Below are 18,588 nucleotides of genomic sequence, written 5' to 3' on the forward strand. Positions count from 1 at the left end.
TGTGCGTGAAAGATGCTTGAGATATGCGTGGGAGAGGCGCGGGAGATGCACGGGGGAATGCATGGAAGACGCAAGGGAGATGCTCGAGTTTGTGCAGAAGATGCATAGGCAACCCACAAGGGGAGTGCGTGGGAGATGCTCTGGAGATGCGCTGGAGGGCGATGCTCGGAAGCGCGCGAAGATGCCGGGTGCTGGCATGTGCTGTGAGTGTGAGCTTTGCGGGAGAGGAGTGTGATGCGGCAAAGGGGAATGTGAGCAGGTGAGGAGGAAAGAATGAGAGGCTAGGCAATGGGTGGCTGGGCAGGTATGGACTTCTCAGGGCAGGGCATAGAATGGAGTCAGCTCCCTCCCTCTGATCTTGATCATGAAATCTCAAGTTTCAGGTTTGTTTCCCTGGGAGGGGCTCCCAGAATGCTAACCGGACTGGAAGGAAGTCTCAATCCTAGGCCCTGGGGAGGGAGAGGCCTCTGGGCCGACCTTCCAGGTGTGGCACCCAAACTCTACACCCTTCTCCCCACTGTCTGGTCCAGTATGTGTCCCTGCCTTTCTGGTTCCGTTCCCCAACCTGGAGGTTGACTCACCCCTCCAGACTTTGGTCCTTTCTCTCTCTTGGGCGTGGGTTCCCAAACCCGCTCCTGTAGACACCTGAAGGCCTGGAGCAGGCTTGTGACCCATAGGATCCAGAAGAGTGAGAAACTGGGATGTGGGGGGCCTCTACTTTTCACAGGACTCAAGGATCACAGGTAAACAGGGTCCACCTATGTCTATTCTGAAGAGCTCTGCTCTTTAATCTCCATCACTTCAAAACTGTTGTGTATCCAGGTCAACCAAGGGTCATCATCACACAACATACTTCCTGCCCAGGTTCCAGCCCCCAGCATCCTCTTTGTCATCAGATCCCAACTCCTGTGTTCCTGGGATTATGCTTCCCAGCATCCCCTCTCACCTCAGGGCCAAAACTCTCAGTATTGTATCCCCAGGACCATGGCTCCCAGCATCCTCTCTGTCCTCCAGACCACAGCTCTGTCTATGTCTGCAGACCCACAGCAGTGAGCAGCCTCCTTCCTTTCCCAGTCTCAGCTTACCACTTAGATCAAGTCGGTCACCCAGCGACTTGGGTGAGGTGAGAGTGAAGCATGAGACTGTCTCAGGGATTCTTGTTCAGGGAGTACTAGCCTGTTCTCTGCTGTCAGTAACATGATGACAGAGACTGGGTGAAGAAGGAAGGAAGGAGGTTTCTTTTGGCAAACAAACTAGGGGCTGCCTCTGCTGATGGCCTTCCTGCTGAGAGTCCTCAGGATGTCACATGCCAGGAGACAGGGAGCACACCTTCTTACCCAGCGGCCAGTGTTCAGTTGTGAGGGCTCCACCCTAATGACTTCATTGATCCTAAGCAGCCCCATGGGCCCCACCTCTGAGCACCATAGTTGGATTAAGTTCCCATCCTCTTAATGGCTCACAGGGGATTGAATTTCTCCTGTGTGTGTGTGTGTGTGTGTTTCTGTGCGAATATATGTGTGTATGTGTGTGTGTGTCTTTGTGTGTTTCTGTGTGAATGTGTTTCTCTGTGTGTGTCTGTGTGTGAATGTGCATGTATATGTGTGTGTGTTTCTGTGTGAACATGTGTATATGTGTGTATGTTTCTGTCTTTGTGTGTATATTTGTGTGTTTCTGTGTGAATGTGTGTATTTCTCTCTATGTGTTTCTGTGTGAATGTGTGTGTGTGTGCTCCTGTGTGTACTAACTGTGGAGGCTAACCTTAGGTGTCAATCCTTGGGGGTGTGTCCACCTTTTCTTCTCCTGGGATAAGCTCTCACCAGAACCCGGTACTATTCCCAGCACCACAGAAGCCGGGCATGGTGGCACATGCCTGTATTCTCAGTGCTCAGGAGATGGCAGGAGTTCAAGGCCAGCTTCCACTATGTAGTTTGGAGCCAGTATGGCCTCCACGAGGTCCCATTTCAGTGAGGGAGGCGATCTCGCCTATGAGTTTCCTTCAGTAGATTTCTTTGTTCAACTGTCCTTTTCTTCCCCCTGCCCTGCCTCCCTGGTAATTCTAGCCCCAGGGCTATCTGCCAGCCATCTTTCAAGATGAGAGGAGCCATCCGTTCTCAGGATAGATAGATGGCCAGGTCAAGCCAAAGCTACAGGATGACTTCTGTCTGTCGTGTGTATCTCTCTCTCTCTCTCTCTCTCTCTCTCTCTCTCTCTGTGTGTGTGTGTGTGTGTTTTCATACATAGAAGCCAAAGGGGCTGTCAGTTACCTTGGATTTACAGGCGTTTGCTCCATGCCTGGCTGGTTACATGTGTTGTAGGACCCCAACTCTAGTCCTCAGGATTGACAGCAGGTACTCTTAGGCATGGAGCCATCTCCCAGCCTCCCTTCTCCTCTCCTCCCTGCCCCAGCACACAAAGTGTCTCACTTGTAGCCCAGGCTTGACCTCAGATCCTACCTCTATCTCTTGAATCCAAGCATTTGTGTTTCCCTGTGCCAGATGGTTGTCACTCATCAGTCCTTAAGCCAGTGTCTATGACCGTGGGGGTCTGAATGAGAATGGCTCCCATAGGCTCATATGTTTGGATACTTGGTCTCCATTTGATGGGACTGTTTGGGAAGGATTAGGAGGTGTGGCCTTCTTGGAGGAGGTGTGTCCCTGGGGGCTGGCTTTGAGGGCTCAAAAGACTGGCACCGTTCCCACTCATGGAGATGTGAGCGCTCAGCTGTTCCTGTTGTCATGCCTGTGCTCCTCTGCCATGGACTCCAACTTGAACATAAGCCCAATTAAAGGCTTTTTTATTTTATTTTTTATTCTTTACATGCATTGTATCTCGATGGCAGTTTTCCCTGCCTCCAATCCTTCCAATCCCCACCCCTCACCTCTCTCCTGGATCCACTCCTCTGTTTCCCCATCCCCCCTAAAAGAGCAGGCCTCCCAGGGATATCAGCCATACACAGAAAAACACATTACAATGAGGCAAGGCACAGACCCTCATATCAAGGCTGGGCAAGGCAACCCAGTAGGAGGAAAGGGTCCCAAGCGCAGGCAAAAGTCAGAGACACCCCCTACTCCCGCTGTAAGGAGTCCCACAAGATCACCAAGCTACACATAACATATATGCAGAGGACTCAGCTCAGACCCATACAGACTCGGTGATGCTGTGATTCAGTCTCTGTGAGTTCCTATGGACTATGCTTAGTTGATTCAGGGTCATGTTCTCCTGGTGTCCTCAACCCCTCTGGCTCCTACAATCCTTCTTCCCCTTTTCTTCGGGGTTCCCCTGGCTTTGCCTAGTGTTGGGCTGTGGGTATCTGCATCTGCTCCCATCAGTTGCTGGGTGACTCCTCTCTGAGGACAACTGAACCAGGCACCAATCTATGAGCATAACAGACCGCTAGGGATCATTGCATCGATAAAGGCTTTCTTTCTTTTCTTTTCTCTTTTCTTTTTGGTTTTTGGAGACAAGGGTTTCTCTGTAGCTTTGGAGCCTGTCCTGGAACTCACTCTGTAGACCAGGCTGGCCTTGAACTCACAGAGGTCTGCTGCCTCTGCTGTCCCCACCCCCCCACACCGGTGCTGGGATTAAAGGCGTGCACCACCACTGCCTGGTGCTAAAGGCTTTCTTTAGTCTGTTGCTTTGGTCAAAGCATTTTATCTCAGTGATAGAACCGCAGCTAAGACAATGGCCAAGGGGGGCGGGGACACAGGTCCTGCCTCTGGTTAGAGTGGCAGTCAACCTTCAAGCCCAGGTGGGTGGTGGAGAGGCAGTTGCTGGCAGGGAACTGTGAACTGCTTGCCACACCCCTCGCTCTTTTTGAAGAACAACAGTGATCTTGTTCTGGTGTCTACATCTTTGAATTACTGCAGGATGCAAGGGCACGGGAACCAAGTCAGGGAAAGGAAACACCAAGCAGGGTTTGTCCACTGAATGTTTAAAAGCAGGTTTTCCTTCATTTTCCCAAAGAAATTGCCTGAGTAAGTGACCCCTTTGATATTGACTCCCAGCATGGGTGTGATGCCAGGGATGGAGGCAGCCATCTTGAGGTTCTGAGGTAGACAAGCCCGGGCCACTTAGGACATTGAGGATCACTAAATTGATCAACACAGGAATTCCCCTAACTCATGCTGTTTTTTTATGTGAGAAAATCAATTTCCTTTTTACTTTCAACCATTGTGAGTCGGGTGCCGTCTTGGCCACGTGATTCATCCAGAGCATGTGGAAGCAATCCTACTTGCCAACTAGAATGTTCTAAGTGGTGAGAACTTTTTTGGGGGGGCTTTTTTTTTCAGTTACTTCTCCTTACTTGTGGCAAGATCCCTCCCACAGCGTCTGTTTCCTGGTTCTCCATGAGTAGGCTGTGCTTCGTGAGAACCACTGGATGGGGGTAACCTTCCCTTGCTTCAAGCAGAGGAGAGCCGTGGGCAGAACTGGCCTTGGTGGATCCTTTAGCTAAAATGTGAGAACTTGCAAAAAAAAAAAAAAAAAAAAAAAAAAGGATTCAAATGGTTTTAGTCTTTAGCCCCACGGTAGGCGTATTTGTCTACTATGTGGGAAGTCCAAGTAGGCAGTCTAGAGAGAAAGGCATGGGGGGAGCGCAGGGAAGAAATATGAGAGGGATGGAGGTGGGGAGGGGAGAGAGAGAGAGGGAACGGGGAAAGCAGGGAGAGATGAGGATGCGGGGCTTTGAGGGAGGTGAGTCAGCAGCGTTTGGCACACAAGCCTGAGGACTTGAGTTCGATGCCCAGAACCCATGTTTGAAGAAAAGCAAAACTAAAAAGCTGAGGTGGTGGCACTGGCTTGCGATCCCATCACCGAGGTAACTGGAATGTTGTCCCTGGAGCTTGATGACCCCCTGGCCCAGCCCACTCCAGGCTGTGTGAGAAGTGTGCGTGTACACACGTGCACGGGAGGTGGCAGAGGCACGGAGTCTGCAGGAAGGAGCTGCCCCTGATTTATACAGCTTTCAGGATCCTTCTTGTCCCCAGCGAACCTCAGGAGACCCAGGACTTTGCTTAGACTCTAACCTCCCTCTCTACAATACCAGTTTCTGCTTAAGTCAGCACAAAGCGATTTTTCAGCCAAAGATCCTGGAAGACCAACTCAGGAGCCAGGACACCAAGGCCCATAGCAGGGTGTGGAATAAAGAAATGTGAACTTAGCCTTCCATATCTGCCAGAGGACACCAGAGGGTGGCAATTTCTATACTCTGAGCCCTACTGCAAGGCATCATGGAAGAGGAACCTTAGCCTCCATGTCTTTTGCAAGGCTTCATGGTGACATTATTCCATTTGAAACAGAAAGTCTCTCATCAACTTTGGTTCTCTTGGCTGCAGGGCATCATGGGAAATACAGTCTTGGCTCAACTATTATTATTTTTTCTTGGAAAGCATCAGCAATAATATATAGTCTGGGGATAGGACTCTTGGAACAGTGCTTGCCCCAGAATTATGAGAGCTTGAGTTCAGAGTCTCAGTACCCGTGTGGAAAGGCCACAGTACATCTGTAACTACAGTGCTCGTGAGACAGGTGGATCCCGGGAGCTGGCTGGCAACCAACACCAGCAAACTGATGGGCTCAGTGTTCTGTGAGAGACCCTGTCTTAAGACAGTGAGGTGAGGGGCTGGAGGGACGGCTCAACAGTTAAGAGAACTGGACGCTCTTTCAGATGACCGGGGTTCAACTCCCAGCACCCACATGGCAGCTTACAATTGTCTGTAGTTCTAGTTCCAGAGGAACTGATGCCCTCATTCAGACATGCAGGCAGGTAAAATGCCAATGCACATAAAATAAAAATAAATAAATCATTTAAAAAAACAAACAAAGCTGGGCGGTGGTGGTGCACGCCTTTAATCCCAGCACTCAGGAGGCAGAGGCAGGGGGATCTCTGTAAGTTCGAGTTCAGCCTGGTCTACAAGAGCTAGTTCCAGGACAGGCTCCAAAGCCACAGAGAAACCCTGTCTCGAAAAAACAAAAACAAAACAAAACAAAACAAAAAATGAGGTGAAAAGCCAGGTATTGTGGCCCACACCTTTAATCTCAGCACTCGGGAGGCAGAGAGAGGAGAATTTCTGAGTTTGAGGCTAGCCTTGTCTACAGAGTGAGTTCCAGGACAGCCAAGACTACAGAGTGAGACCTTGTCTCAAAATAAAATTAAAGAAAAAAGACACCCCCTCCCCACTTTCATCTCAAAGCTAAATGTGACAGAGGAGGGGAGACCCTGCCTTGCTCACTGGTACAAAAATCTTTTATTTATATATATATATATATATAAAATAAATTAAAGGAGTAATAATGATAACAATAGCAACAATATTCATCAAGAGACCCCACTGCCTGCAGCCTTTGCTCTGCTTCTCTTCCGGTTCTTAGAAAAGCCGAGGCCTGAAGACAACACAATGGCATACACGAGGGAGGACAAAGTCCCTGGATCCAGCCAGGGCTGGGGGCCCAACCTCAGGTTCGGAGGAGGACACCCGACAGTCTGAAGGTCAGGAGCAGGGAGACGACGAGGCTCAGGTAGGCAGCGCCTGGCCTAGGGGCAGCGCTTCTGAGGCCATTGCAGCCAGTGCCTTCGCAGCAGGAGACGTTGAGGTGGGTCAGGAGGAAGGCGTCTGCCACATGGGAACCTTGGCACCAGGAAGCTGTGGCGCAGCCTCGCACGGTGTAACTCCGGTTTCCCAGCACTGAGGAATGAGGAGAGTCAGTGAGCCAGGAATTATCAGGAAAGGCAGGTTCCCGGTGCTGGGCGCTATAGCCACCTGCATCCCTATTGTGAGCATTGTCTCAAAATGTGTTCCAGGGGACCCCTGGCAGTCTCTCAGACTCACACCAGGATTGCCTTCATAGGAACTCTAAGACATCATCTGGCCCTTCAGAGCTGCTGAGTGTCTGAGAGATACTTTTCCAGAGAAACCCCAGGACAAGTGATATTGCAACAGGCTGAACACGAAAGCAGACGAGGAGCAGATGTCTGATATTAGAGCCAGGCGGGAAGAGAGTTGCCATACCGTAAACAATGACAGTCCCCTCTTTGCACTTTTTCATTATAATAACCACAGGCTATTTTTTCCATCATCAAAACTATTATTTATGAGACCAGCTATAATGGTGCACGCCTTGAATCCCAGCACTTGGGAGGCAGAGGCAGGCGAATCTCCGTGAGTTTGAGGCCAGTCTGGTCTACATAGAGTTCCAGGGTAACCAGGGCTATATAGTGAGACCCTGTCTCAAAAATTATTTAGTTAATATGTAATAAGGCAGATTGTTGTTGGTTTGACAGGATCAATCCTCTTATTGCAATTTGCCCTTCCTGCAGATAAGTACCATCTTTTCCATAGGAAAATCCACCCAGGATAGGTCCCGCCCATCTGTCAATCAGTCTGGTCAGCGCCCTGTGCCCCAGAGGGTCCCCTTCCTGCTCCCACAGGGCCTTACCATCTAAGCCAGTGGCCTCCAGGCACTGATTCATTGGTCCCCGGCAGTCAGTGAGGGAAATCTCTTTGGAGGAACACCCATGGGTGCTGTTCCCCTCACAGCTGTAGCACTGGAAGCCATTCGGTGGTAAGTCCTGAAGATCCAGAACTTAAAGATGAAAAAAGACAGGGACCGAAGATAAGCACTGGGACCTTGCAACTGTCCATCTGTCCACTCTCAGCCCGAGATGCTAGGGCGCCACCTGGCGGTCATATGCGGGAACTACACTTTCTTTTGGGGCCCTGTTCTCTAGAATTGAGCTGGATGGGGGACCCTAACTGGGTATTATGAAACAAACCCTATTATCTCAGAAGTTACCATATAGAGTGACATTGTTCACTGTGACAGTCACTGGCCACCTGTCTTTCTTAAGGTTTGAATTAATTAGCTTATCCGGGTGGTGGTGGCGGCGCATGCCTTTAACCCCAGCATTTGAGAGGCAGAGGGAGGAGGATCTCTGTGAGTTCAAGGCCAGCATGGTCTACCAGAACTAGTTCCCGGACAGCTACGCCTGTTCCACAGAGAAACCCTGTCTTGTAAAACCAAAAACCAACCAACCAAGCAAGCAAATTAATTAGTGTTGAATATAATTCTAGGGCTGATGAGATGGTTCAGCAGGTAGAAGAGCTTGAGGCCAAGTCTGATGACCCGAGTTCAAGCCCCAGGACCCACATGGTGGAAGGAATAACTGGCCCCTGAAAGTCGTCTTCTGACCACACATGGACCATGGCGTGCTCCCTTGCATGCATGAATATACATACACACAAAATAAACGCAAATTTAATAATCAAAATGAAATGCATGTGCACTGTGTGACCTGCAGAGGCCAGAAAAGAGCATCAGAACCCTTGCAGCTGGAGTTAGCGGTGGTGGCTGCCCAGCGTGGATGCTGGGAATTAAACTTAGGACCTCTGGAAGAAAAGCCAGTGCTCTTAACCTCTGAGCCATCTGTCCAGTTCGTTTTTGACACTTTTTAAAAAGAATATATTTGTTTTAGTTCATGTGTCTACATGTTTCGCCTGCACCTAGGTCTGTGTACCGCATGCATGCAGTACCCATGGAGTCCAGAAGAGGGCATCAGATCCCTGGAGCTGTAGTTAGAGTTGTGAGCAGCCATGTGGGTGCTGGGATTCAAACCTGGGTGCCCTTAACCACTGAGCCACCTCTCCGGCTCTATTTAATACATTTTCATGAAAAAGCTTCTTTAGCCTTAACCTCATGCTGACTGTGCTGGGACACCACAGTGGCCAGGACAGCCTGGTTCTACCTTCTTAGGCCTCACAGCTTTGTCACCAGATAATTCTGACCCAGGGTGGGCAGAGCTTGTGTGTGGGTGGTGAGGAGTTGAGTGGGCTGCATGTGCTGAAGGAGGGGCCCTGAACCCGGCTTCCAGGAAGAGTAAATAACTGACCCTGGAAGTAGAGAGAGGACTTAAGAGAGAGAGAACGGCGGTTCCAGACAGAGCCAACAGCGTCCACCAGACCTGGTCCCTCACCTGGGCCACCATTGCAGTGGGTGGAGTTGCAGCATTTCAGGAAGTGAAAGGTGTGGTTGCCGTGGAAACCGGCTATGCCTGGACACCCGGGAAGACTGCCACAGCCTCTGGTGTAGTTCTCATCCTTCAAGCTCCCTGCAAGGGGTAGAGGTCAGGTTGTGGTAAGGAGCTGGTTGTAGATTTGCTGCCTTTGGGTACCCCTCCCCTCGTTTCTTTAAAGGCCTCTTGTTTTTTAGGCTAACTTCACCCCTAGTCAAAGGATTGTACTTTCCGTTCTCCCTTTGCTGTATGATAAAGGGGGCCCATATGATACATAGAACTTCATGCATTTGTGGAATTTCCAGAAAGAACCCCTACTAAAAGAAAGAAGGGATGTGTGTATGTGTGTGAGAAAGGGCAGGGAAGTTGCCTCTTGCGGCTCTGGAAGAGGACCTCCCTGCAGGTGAGCACTTACTTTCCATGCTCCGCAGGGTCACCACTTCAACACACTGTTCTCCAGGATAGCGGCATTGCAGGCTCTGCTCCCGGCCCCTCTCACAGCTCTGGTCCAAAGAGCTACAGGACATACACTCAAGGTACCGGCCGCGCGGAAAGGTAATCCCCCGGGCTCCTAGGAAGCAAGGAAAGGGGTGGGTTGGAGGCCCAGCTCCCGCAGAGAACTCCCCTCTGAACCCAAGTCAGGCAATCACCAAACCTACTTATCCCAAATCTTTCTAGAATTTATCATGTCCTTTTCAGCCTTGGGTGCCCCTCAATATCAGCCTCTGCTCTTGCTGTGACCACCCTCCACCTCGTTCTCTCATGGCCGTAGGAGGAGGAAGTCTTTAAAGTTTCCTCTGCTCTACCCTCTCATAGCTCCCCACTGTTCTTAGAATAAAGTTTAGGTACCTGATTGCCGAATTCAAGGTCTACTGAAGACTGTGCCCTGGTGACCTCTCCTGCCTCATCTCCAAGCACCAGCTCCTCCCATGCTCTCTTCCATACTGGCTCCCTAGTCTCAGAACACAGACCCTCACCAGACTCCAGCCCTTCCTATATTCTATTGTCTTTGTCTAGAACACCCTTTCTTAGCTCCTTGGCTTTCCTTACACCGCCTCCTCCTTCATCATCTTACTTATCACCTCTTCGACACAGGGACTCTACCACTGAGCCACACCCAGCCCCTCACTGGAGAACTCTAGGCAGGGGCTCTACCACTGAGCCACACCCAAGCCCCTCACTGGGGGATTCTAGGCAGGGGCTCTACCACTGAGCCACACCCCAGCCCCTCACTGGGGGATTCTAGGCAGGGGCTCTACTATCAAGTTGCATTCTTAGCCCTTGATTTTTCTGGGGGGGGGCAGGGATGTAGGGTCTCACAATGTACCCAAAACCCAGAATCCTTTATCTCCAGCTATTTCATCAAATAGCATATTTGTATCTTTGCCTTTACCCTAGTCACAATTATCACTCACAGATGTATGAACCAAAAGATCAAAGCCTTACTTGATTGATTCATGATAACTTTGTTATTTTGCTCAAAGTGTCTAGCCGAGGCCAATTGGACCAGTTGCTTTTCCCTGGAAACACCATGTCACCCTTTCCCCAGGCTTTGGCTCACGCCATCCTCTGGCCTGGCACAGCCTCTCTTTCCTGACCCAGGAGATTAGAGCTGTGTCTGAGCCGAGGCAGCCCACTGGCAAGCTCAAGGCAATTAGGTGAATCATTCCATCCAGAGCCAAATCATCTATCTTGTTCAAGGAAAAATGCCTAAAAGGCTCGCAGCATGCTCCTTCCCTCAAACATCCACAAAAACCAAAAGCAGATCTTTCTCCAGTCACCCCTGAACTTTGGTGGGTGAGGCTGGACAATGGCAAGTTTGGGGCTAGTCTGGGGTACATAGTGAGACTGGGTCTTAGGAAAAACAAACAAAACAGACAGGAATTTCCAGCACAGCCACACTGGCTGCCCCAAACCTCTGGGTCAGGTGGGCGCGGTGGCGGGGGGGAGTTCCTTTTGGAACACTTCTTCCCAGGACGCTCTTCTGACTGTGGGTCATGTGACCTTCAGGGAGCATCTTAGTTCCTTTTTTATCTCCTCATTGTTCATTCACAAATTTCTCTCCAGTCTCACAAATGATCTTACCCATCACGGTAATGCCAGTGGAGAGGACCACGTGGGAGACTGGGGCAGGAGGATTCCCTAAGTGAGGGGCTGGGGCGTGGCTCAGTGGTAGAGTCCCTGCCTAGAATCCCCCAGTGAGGGCTGGGGTGTGGCCCCCCTGCTTAGAGTCCCCCAGTGAGGGTTGGAGTGTGGTGCAGCCTTACTGAGCTGGCATACCCAAGACCCTATCTTCCATTTGCGGTACTAAAATCAAATGTCTGACATGCATGCCTGTGTACTGGTGCCTTGGGTTCTCCTGCCACCACATACCCGAGTCTCTCCCTGCCTCTGCCATGTGTGGATATAGTTTGTCTCTGAGGTCATGTGGTTGAAAGCTCAATCTTCAGAGTGGTGGAGTGAGAGGGGAAGGACCTTTATGGCAGGGAGCAAGTGGAAAGCTGTACGGTCATTCACAGCATGGCTTTAGGAAGGGATTAATTAATACATTAATTTTGGAAAGTAGTTTGAGTTGACTCCCAGGAATTAAAACTGTTCTTAATTTTTTCCTTCATTTTATTTTATGTGCATGCAATACCAGCAGAGGTCAGAAGAGGGCTTAGAACCCTGGAACTGGAGTTATTGCCTGATGTGGGTGTTGGGAACTGAACCTGGGTCCTCTGGAAGAGCAGTCAGTGTCTTAACCACTGAGTCACCCCAGACAGTGGTTTCCTGTGTTTTGAATTCTCCCTCAGCATGCAGGCACGAGGTGATGGGGTTTGGGAGCGGGTGCAGTGTGCTTGCGTGTGTTGGGGGAAGAGCTCTGGCTGGAGCCAGCAGCACGCTGTGTGGACTTCCCATCTCTCAAACTGCAAGCTACATAAGTATTTTCCCCTGTTTTTATTTATTTGGGTTGCTCTTATTTGATTGTTTTGGAGAGTAGATCTTACTCTGCAGTCTGGAACCTGCTAAGTGGACCTGGCTGGTCTGGAATTTATGGAAATCCTTCTACCAATCCTTCATGTGCGGGATGATAGGCATATGCCACCATGCTGGGATGATAGGCGTATGCCACCATGCCAGACTGTAGCTCTTTTCTTTACAGCTTAGTCGGCGCTGGCTGGACAAACTTGAGGACCTGAATTTGATCCCTGGAACTAATTACAGTGGTACAGGCCTGTAATCCCAGTCTTGGGCGTTGGGGGAGAGTCTGGAGGATCCCTTAGGCTTGCTGGCTGCCAGTCTATCTTCACGTCTAGTGAGACACTTGGGAAGAGAATAAAGTGGAGAGTGACAGAATAGGACACTCATCACCTTCCTCTGGCTATTTGTGCATGCAGACACATGTACACGTATGAGCACATGTGCATGCATGGGAGCACACACATATGCTCGCACACATGCACATACATGCATACACACATACTCACATACATGTGCACACATGAGCACACACATATGCTTAAAACCACACATGAGACACACATCCACATGTATATATTCACGCATGCACGCACATATGTGCTCACACGGTGCTGACATACTCATGTACACACATGAACACACACACACACAGAGCTCTAAATTATTCTTTTCCATCCCTTTTAATCAATCAATGTCTGTTCTAGAACTCGCCATTTTCCTCACCCAGCTTCCCAAATGCTTCCGTCCCAGGCGCCCACAGCCATGTTCAGCTCCTGATGGGCTGATTTGTTTCAGTTCCCCCTTCACCTCCTGGCTGGGGTCTCGGGGTCTCTGAGGCGGCTGCTTGCGCCTCTCTAGCTTGGTCCCATGTGTCTCGGGGGAAGCTCAGCTCACTGCTGCTGGGACACCTCACTTCTGCATGTACGCTTGCCAAAAACTGGAGAGAAAATTGTCTCCAGATCGGGGGACCCTGCCCCCACCCAGCCGCCTCTGTCTCGCAACCCTCTCCCTGTGGCTGTTTCCTTTCACAGCGCTGAGTCGGTGAGTTGGAACAGGGCTCGGGAATGAACCGTGCCACCTGTGAAACTTTGTCTGCCTTCTCTCTTCCACGAATCACAGGGCCCCGAGTTCCTTCCTCTGCTGAGTACTCTTCTGAGACTCTGTCATTTGTCCAGCTTCATGGCTGTCACCCACAGAAGCATTACACCGACATAAAGGACTCCATCGTGCCCGGAAAAGAAGCTTCTATCCTCATCCTCGGGTCACATATCACCGAGGTCTCCTTTTCTACCCGCCAAAGCTATTCCATCAGGACAGTTCTGTCCCTGCCCAGTGGAATCGCCGTCTGGCTACCTTTCTCGCGGACAACCTCACCCCTCATCCACCCGTGCTCATTTCCCCCCATAGTCTAGTTCCCTCGAACCTGCCTCCCATGCTAAGGGCAGAAACATTTGTCAAAAATAGAAGTGCGGGTTGGGAGATGATAAAAAAATAGAAGAGAGGGTCTAGGGACGTGGTGCAGTTGGTAGCGCGCTTGCCTAGCATGCAAAAAGTTCTGTGTTCAAACTCCAGCACTGAATAAAGCCTGTGTGATTGGTGCATGCCCGGGATTCCAGCACTCAGGAGGTGGAGGCAGGAGGGCCAGGCATTCCGGGCTACTATGGGCACATGGCAAGTTCAAAGCCAGAGAAGGCTATCTAAGAAACAAACAAACAAACAAACAAAAAACAGACATGGCAGCACTGGAGGCAGAGGCAGGTGGATCTCTGTGAGTTTGAGGCCAGCCTGGTCTACATAGTGAGTTCCAGGACAGCCAGGGCTCCATAATAGAGAGACCTTGTCTCAAAAAAACAAAAACAAACCAATACACAAATAAACAAAACCCAGGGTCATCAAGATGGCTCAGCGGGTACAGACACTTATAGCCAAACCTGAAGACCTGAGTCCAAGACCCGTGACCCTCACAGCAGAAAGAGAGAAACAACTCTCACAAGTTGACCTTTGACCTTCACATGTAACATGGAAAGCATCTGCACACACCTAAACCAATATAAATATATATATAAAAGGAAACCACGCACACACGACTCAGCCTTGCACCAGAAGATGGCGTGTAGGTAGTCGGAAGTAGAGACAAAGCGGCACAAAGGCAGTCTCTTCCCTCATGAGGGCCGTGGGAAGCGGGCCCTTATAATCAATTCCCATCCAGGGCCAACCCCTGCAGGAAGAGCAGCAAAGAGTGCTGCTCCTTCCTCATCTGCCCTGGCCTTCTCTGTGTGCGCTTGGACCACTGATCACACCCTAAAGCCGTCAATCAAAAGGCTCATGGACTTCTCTTTTATCTGCACACTGTACCCTCACTTTCCTCATCATTTTTTAAGGTTGTTGGGGAGAAAAACAAAGATATCACATACACTAGACAGGGATTCCACCACTGAGCCACACCCCAGCCCCTCACTGGGGGATTCTAGGCAGGGGCTCTACCACTGAGTCACACCCACAACAAGGCCTGAGCAACAAGTACCTTTACCCAAGGTGCCATCTCTCTGGTCCTTTCTAGCTTTTTTACTGAGACAGAGTCTAAACACCCGCTGACCTTCAGCGTGTCATCTTCCTGCATCAGTGTCCGAGCAGTTAGGATAATGGGCAAGTTCCACCGAGCCTGGCGGATGTGTCGCCATACACGGGACAGTCAGGTGTGTCACCTCACAGCCCAGGGATGCTTTTATAATCCCATAGAATTGGAATGGCTAGATGTGGTAGCTCAGAGTTATAATCCCAGCCCTCAGAAAGCTGAGGCAGGAGGATCTCCTATTGTCAGCCAGCCTGCGCTATACAGTAGGATTTTGTCTCATCCAAGCAAAACAACGGGGTGTGAGAATATTTGGAGTTGGAGAGGTACACGATTTGGGAGACACGACTGGGAGAAGTGACCTGGGGCTGGGCTGGAGATGGATGAGCGAGGTCCCAGAGTAAGGGACAGACTTGGTGTTGGGGTGAAGGATGTAGGTCTGGGAGTGGAATCGGGGCTTTAGCTGGGGGTGGCTAGGACACCCAACTCACCAGGCCTGGGTTTGTTGCAGACGTCTGTGGCACACACGACCTCTGCCAGGCTGATGATCTTGGAGTTCACCCGGTAACTCATGGTCCTGTTGGTCTTCTCATAATGGGCACAGTCTCTCATCACCACCTCTAGTTCTTCATCATCTAGGAGGGATACAGGCATCATAGTCCCCTAGAGGGTCCCTAGTCCCGACCAGTCCCTGACGTTCCTGGTCTCGGGGTCACCCATCCCTAGTGCCACTCCTTGTGGACCCTTCTTCTTGTTTGGGTCAATTTTGTTATTTTCTAGAATTATCTTCCCCTCCCCCATGCACATCACTTGGATTTTCTGGATCCATCTACAACTCTCTCCCAAGCTGAATGAAGCCAGCAGGGAGGTGCCTTCAATAGAAAGAAAAAAGCTAATGTTTCTGAGATAGGGTCTTGCTATGTAGTCCAGACTGGTTTGGGGCTCCCAATGCCCTTGCCTCCACTCTCCAGCACTAGGGCTACAGGTGTGTACCGAAGCACCAGCTCTTTAGTACCAGGTGCCTTAACCTGCTCAGCTGTCTCTACCCTTAGGTGGATTTTGTGTTGGTTTGTTTGTTTTCTGAGACAGGGTTTCTCTGTGTAGTCCTGGCTGTCCTAGAACTCACGCTGTAGACCAGGCTGGTCTCGAACTTAGAGATCCTCCTGCCTCTGTCTCAAGAGTGCTCCGATTAAGGGTGTGTGCCACCACAGCCCTGCTGTCTCAGATAGTAACATTTAAGTCAGATGTGGTGGTGCACACGTGTAATCCCAGTCTTTAGGAGGCATGTTCAAGGTCATCCTTGGCTACATTGCAAGTTTAAGGCTAGCCTGGGCTACATGAGACCCTGTCTTAAAAATAATCCAGGACCAAACAACAACAACCAAACCAAATCAACCGCCCCTCCCCCCCAATGTACCACCAACCCCCAAACAAAGCAAAAATATTTGGTATTGCTGTGTGTGTGGCACATGTGCCAATTTATGCCCTCCAGGGTCTCACCAACATGTTTCTTTTTTAGGATTTTTTTTTTTCGACACAGAGTTTCTTTGTGTAGCCCCGGCTGTTCTGGAACTAGCTCTGTAGACATGTCAGGCCTTGAACACACAGAGATCCGTCTGCCTCTGCCTCCCCAGTGCTGGGATTAAAGGCCTTGGGCTTCTCACTGATACTTTATTTTAAAAAATCTTTTTAGATTGATTTTATTATTTTGCGTGTATGAGTGTTTTGCCTGCATGCATGTCTGTGCATGATATTTGTGCTTGCTGCCCGAGGAGGTGGTGAGCTGCTATGTGGGTGCTGTGAATTGAACGTGGGTCCTTTACAAGATCCAAGCGTTTGTGTGTCTGTAGGTGAGTATGTGCGCAAAAGTGCAGGGGAGGGTCTGGGATCTCCTTCCTGAAGCTGGTTATGGTGGTTGTGCGCCACCCGGCGTGGATCTCTGGACTGAATTCAGGGCTACTGAAAAAGCAGCTGGTCTTATGTGCTGAGCTATCCCTTCAGCCTCCTTAGATGTTTAAACGTCTGCATTTCCTTACTGTCTGGAGAGAGGTTTTCTAGCCTATTGTTTCCCATCAAGTTGTTGCTGGTGGGGGTCGGCCTTACCTTCCCACTCACGAAGCACGGTGGTCCTGCAAAGATCCTGGCCCAAGTCGCACTCCTTCACCACGCAGTTCTGGTTACTCTCACACTGCATGCACCGCAGGCCCTGGCAGGCTGGGAGGGATAGAGAGATGGTCAACAGGTTCAGAGCCAGGATCTGCTCCCTTCCCCCAAGTTATGTAGTCCAAGCTGACCTCAAACTCACAGTAAGCCTCCTGCCTCACGGCCCCTAAATGTTAGTCCCGCTCCTGGCCCCTCCCTGGCTCGGAGCTCCTCCTCTGGGTCTTCAAATTCTTCCTCAAACTCGTAGCCCCGCCCTAGACATCCTAGGTTCTAATTAGGACCACAGCTCCAGCCTATTAGGCTCTGGATCCTCCCCAGTTTCCCAGACACGTTCCCGGAATAGAAAGGCTAGGTAACTGTCCTAAGCCACATAGCCCGCTCTGAACCCAGGTGGTAGCCCCACTTCAGGCTCCTCTCCGCGGGGCTGTCATCCCTGGGCTCTAATTCACAGTAAGAGCCGTCTGCGACCCCGGGGTCCCATCTGTAACTCAGAGCCGGTCTGCTCTGCGCCAGGTCGCCTTTCTACACTAAGAACCCCTCCCCTTTGGGCCCCCACCCGTACCCCCCCAGCTTCCTGGCCTCCCGGACCTCCGGCGAAGGTCCCCTTCCCAGACCATTAGTCAGCCCCGGCCTCTCGAGGACCCGGGGGATTATTCACCGCGCTAAACGCTGACTCAATTCCTTCTCTATTTCCTCTGCTTTCTCAACACCTTTTCCCCTACATGTCCGGGAGAAAGCAGGTGAGGAAGTAGCGAAAGCCAAATGTACTCAAGGGTCCGTTGGAAATGCTGGGGGGCCCGATCTCCCTCCTACTCCAAAACTGGATCCCACCGCCTCCGAAAAGAGAACACTGTGAGAAGCGGCCCTCGGGAGTCACACGCCCCTTAATTCAATCACTAGCTGTGCAATTTGGCACCAGCTACTTAACGTCTCTGTGCCTCCCGCGTCCTGCAGTTTGACTTTGCAGAGCCTGGGACAGCGCCAGAGATCTGTTTGCTAAATGAATGCCTCCGGGCGTCTAAATGTGCCACGTGGGATTTCTAAATGTGTTCTGGAGACCACACCCGAAGAGTAGTTGGATGGGAGGAAAAGGGTTGGGTGCTGGGCTCCCTTCCCCCTAACTCTCCCCGGCTGTCACCACCCAGTCCTTACCTGGGACCCAGGCCATCAGCAGCAGCAGCAGCAACCGCCTCCAGCGGAGGCCCATGCTCGTGTCTGGGTGTCTTCCTTCACCTCTGCTCTAGAGGGAGCGGAGCGCAGGGAAGGAGACAGTTTTGTGGCCCCAGGGCTCCGCCCACCGTTTGCTTAAGAGTGAGTCAGCCCGGGTTGTGTGGGTGCCTCCCCTTCCTCCTCCCTAGCCCACGAAGCTACCCATCCTAGGAGGCCTGACTCAGGGTCTCTGAGGTCACAACCCTGTCGTCTCATTCAAATCCCAGGTGTCCTAGGACGGTGGAATGTGGCTAAGTGTTGGATAGTAGTAGGGTCAGGAGGGAGGGGAAACCAGAAGGAGTCTAGTTAGGAGAGAGGTGAGCTTTGTGGTGAACGCTTTGGACAGAATGCCCACCATCTACCTAGAAACAGTTTTGTTCAGGTAGGTGTGTGGTAGGGGTCTGCAATCCTGGTACCTGGGAGGCAGAGGTAGAGGCAGAAGCACCTCTGAGTTCAAGGCCAGCCTGATCTACAGAGTGAGTTCTAGGATAGCCAGGGCTACACAGAGAAATCCTATCTCAAAACAAAATAGAAAGAGAGGAAGAGAGAAAGAAAGAGAAAGAAAGAGAAAGGAAGGAAGGAAGGAAGGAAGGAAGGAAGGAAGGAAGGAAGGAAGGAAGGAAAGGGCAAAGGTTAAAACCATCTCTGGCCTTGAGTGTTTCTTATCAACCAG

General features: G+C 50.8%; 1 protein-coding gene across 1 annotated transcript; it reads right to left on the reverse strand.

Annotated features, from left to right (window-relative positions):
• Positions 1–6,226: 6,226 nt before the first annotated feature.
• On the reverse strand, positions 6,227–18,011 carry Plaur (plasminogen activator, urokinase receptor). Its single transcript, XM_048440551.3, has 7 exons — positions 17,859–18,011; positions 16,647–16,757; positions 15,035–15,178; positions 9,423–9,578; positions 8,969–9,103; positions 7,435–7,581; positions 6,227–6,683 (listed from the first exon to the last, which is right to left on the reverse strand). The coding sequence occupies exons 1-7, from the start codon at positions 17,911–17,913 to the stop codon at positions 6,454–6,456; spliced, it is 978 nt and encodes a 325-aa protein (XP_048296508.3). The 5' UTR covers positions 17,914–18,011; the 3' UTR covers positions 6,227–6,453.
• Positions 18,012–18,588: the final 577 nt, after the last annotated feature.

This window comes from Myodes glareolus, chromosome 1, assembly GCF_982192425.1.
Source record: "Myodes glareolus chromosome 1, mMyoGla1.1, whole genome shotgun sequence".
Taxonomy (NCBI): Eukaryota; Metazoa; Chordata; class Mammalia; order Rodentia; family Cricetidae; genus Myodes; species Myodes glareolus.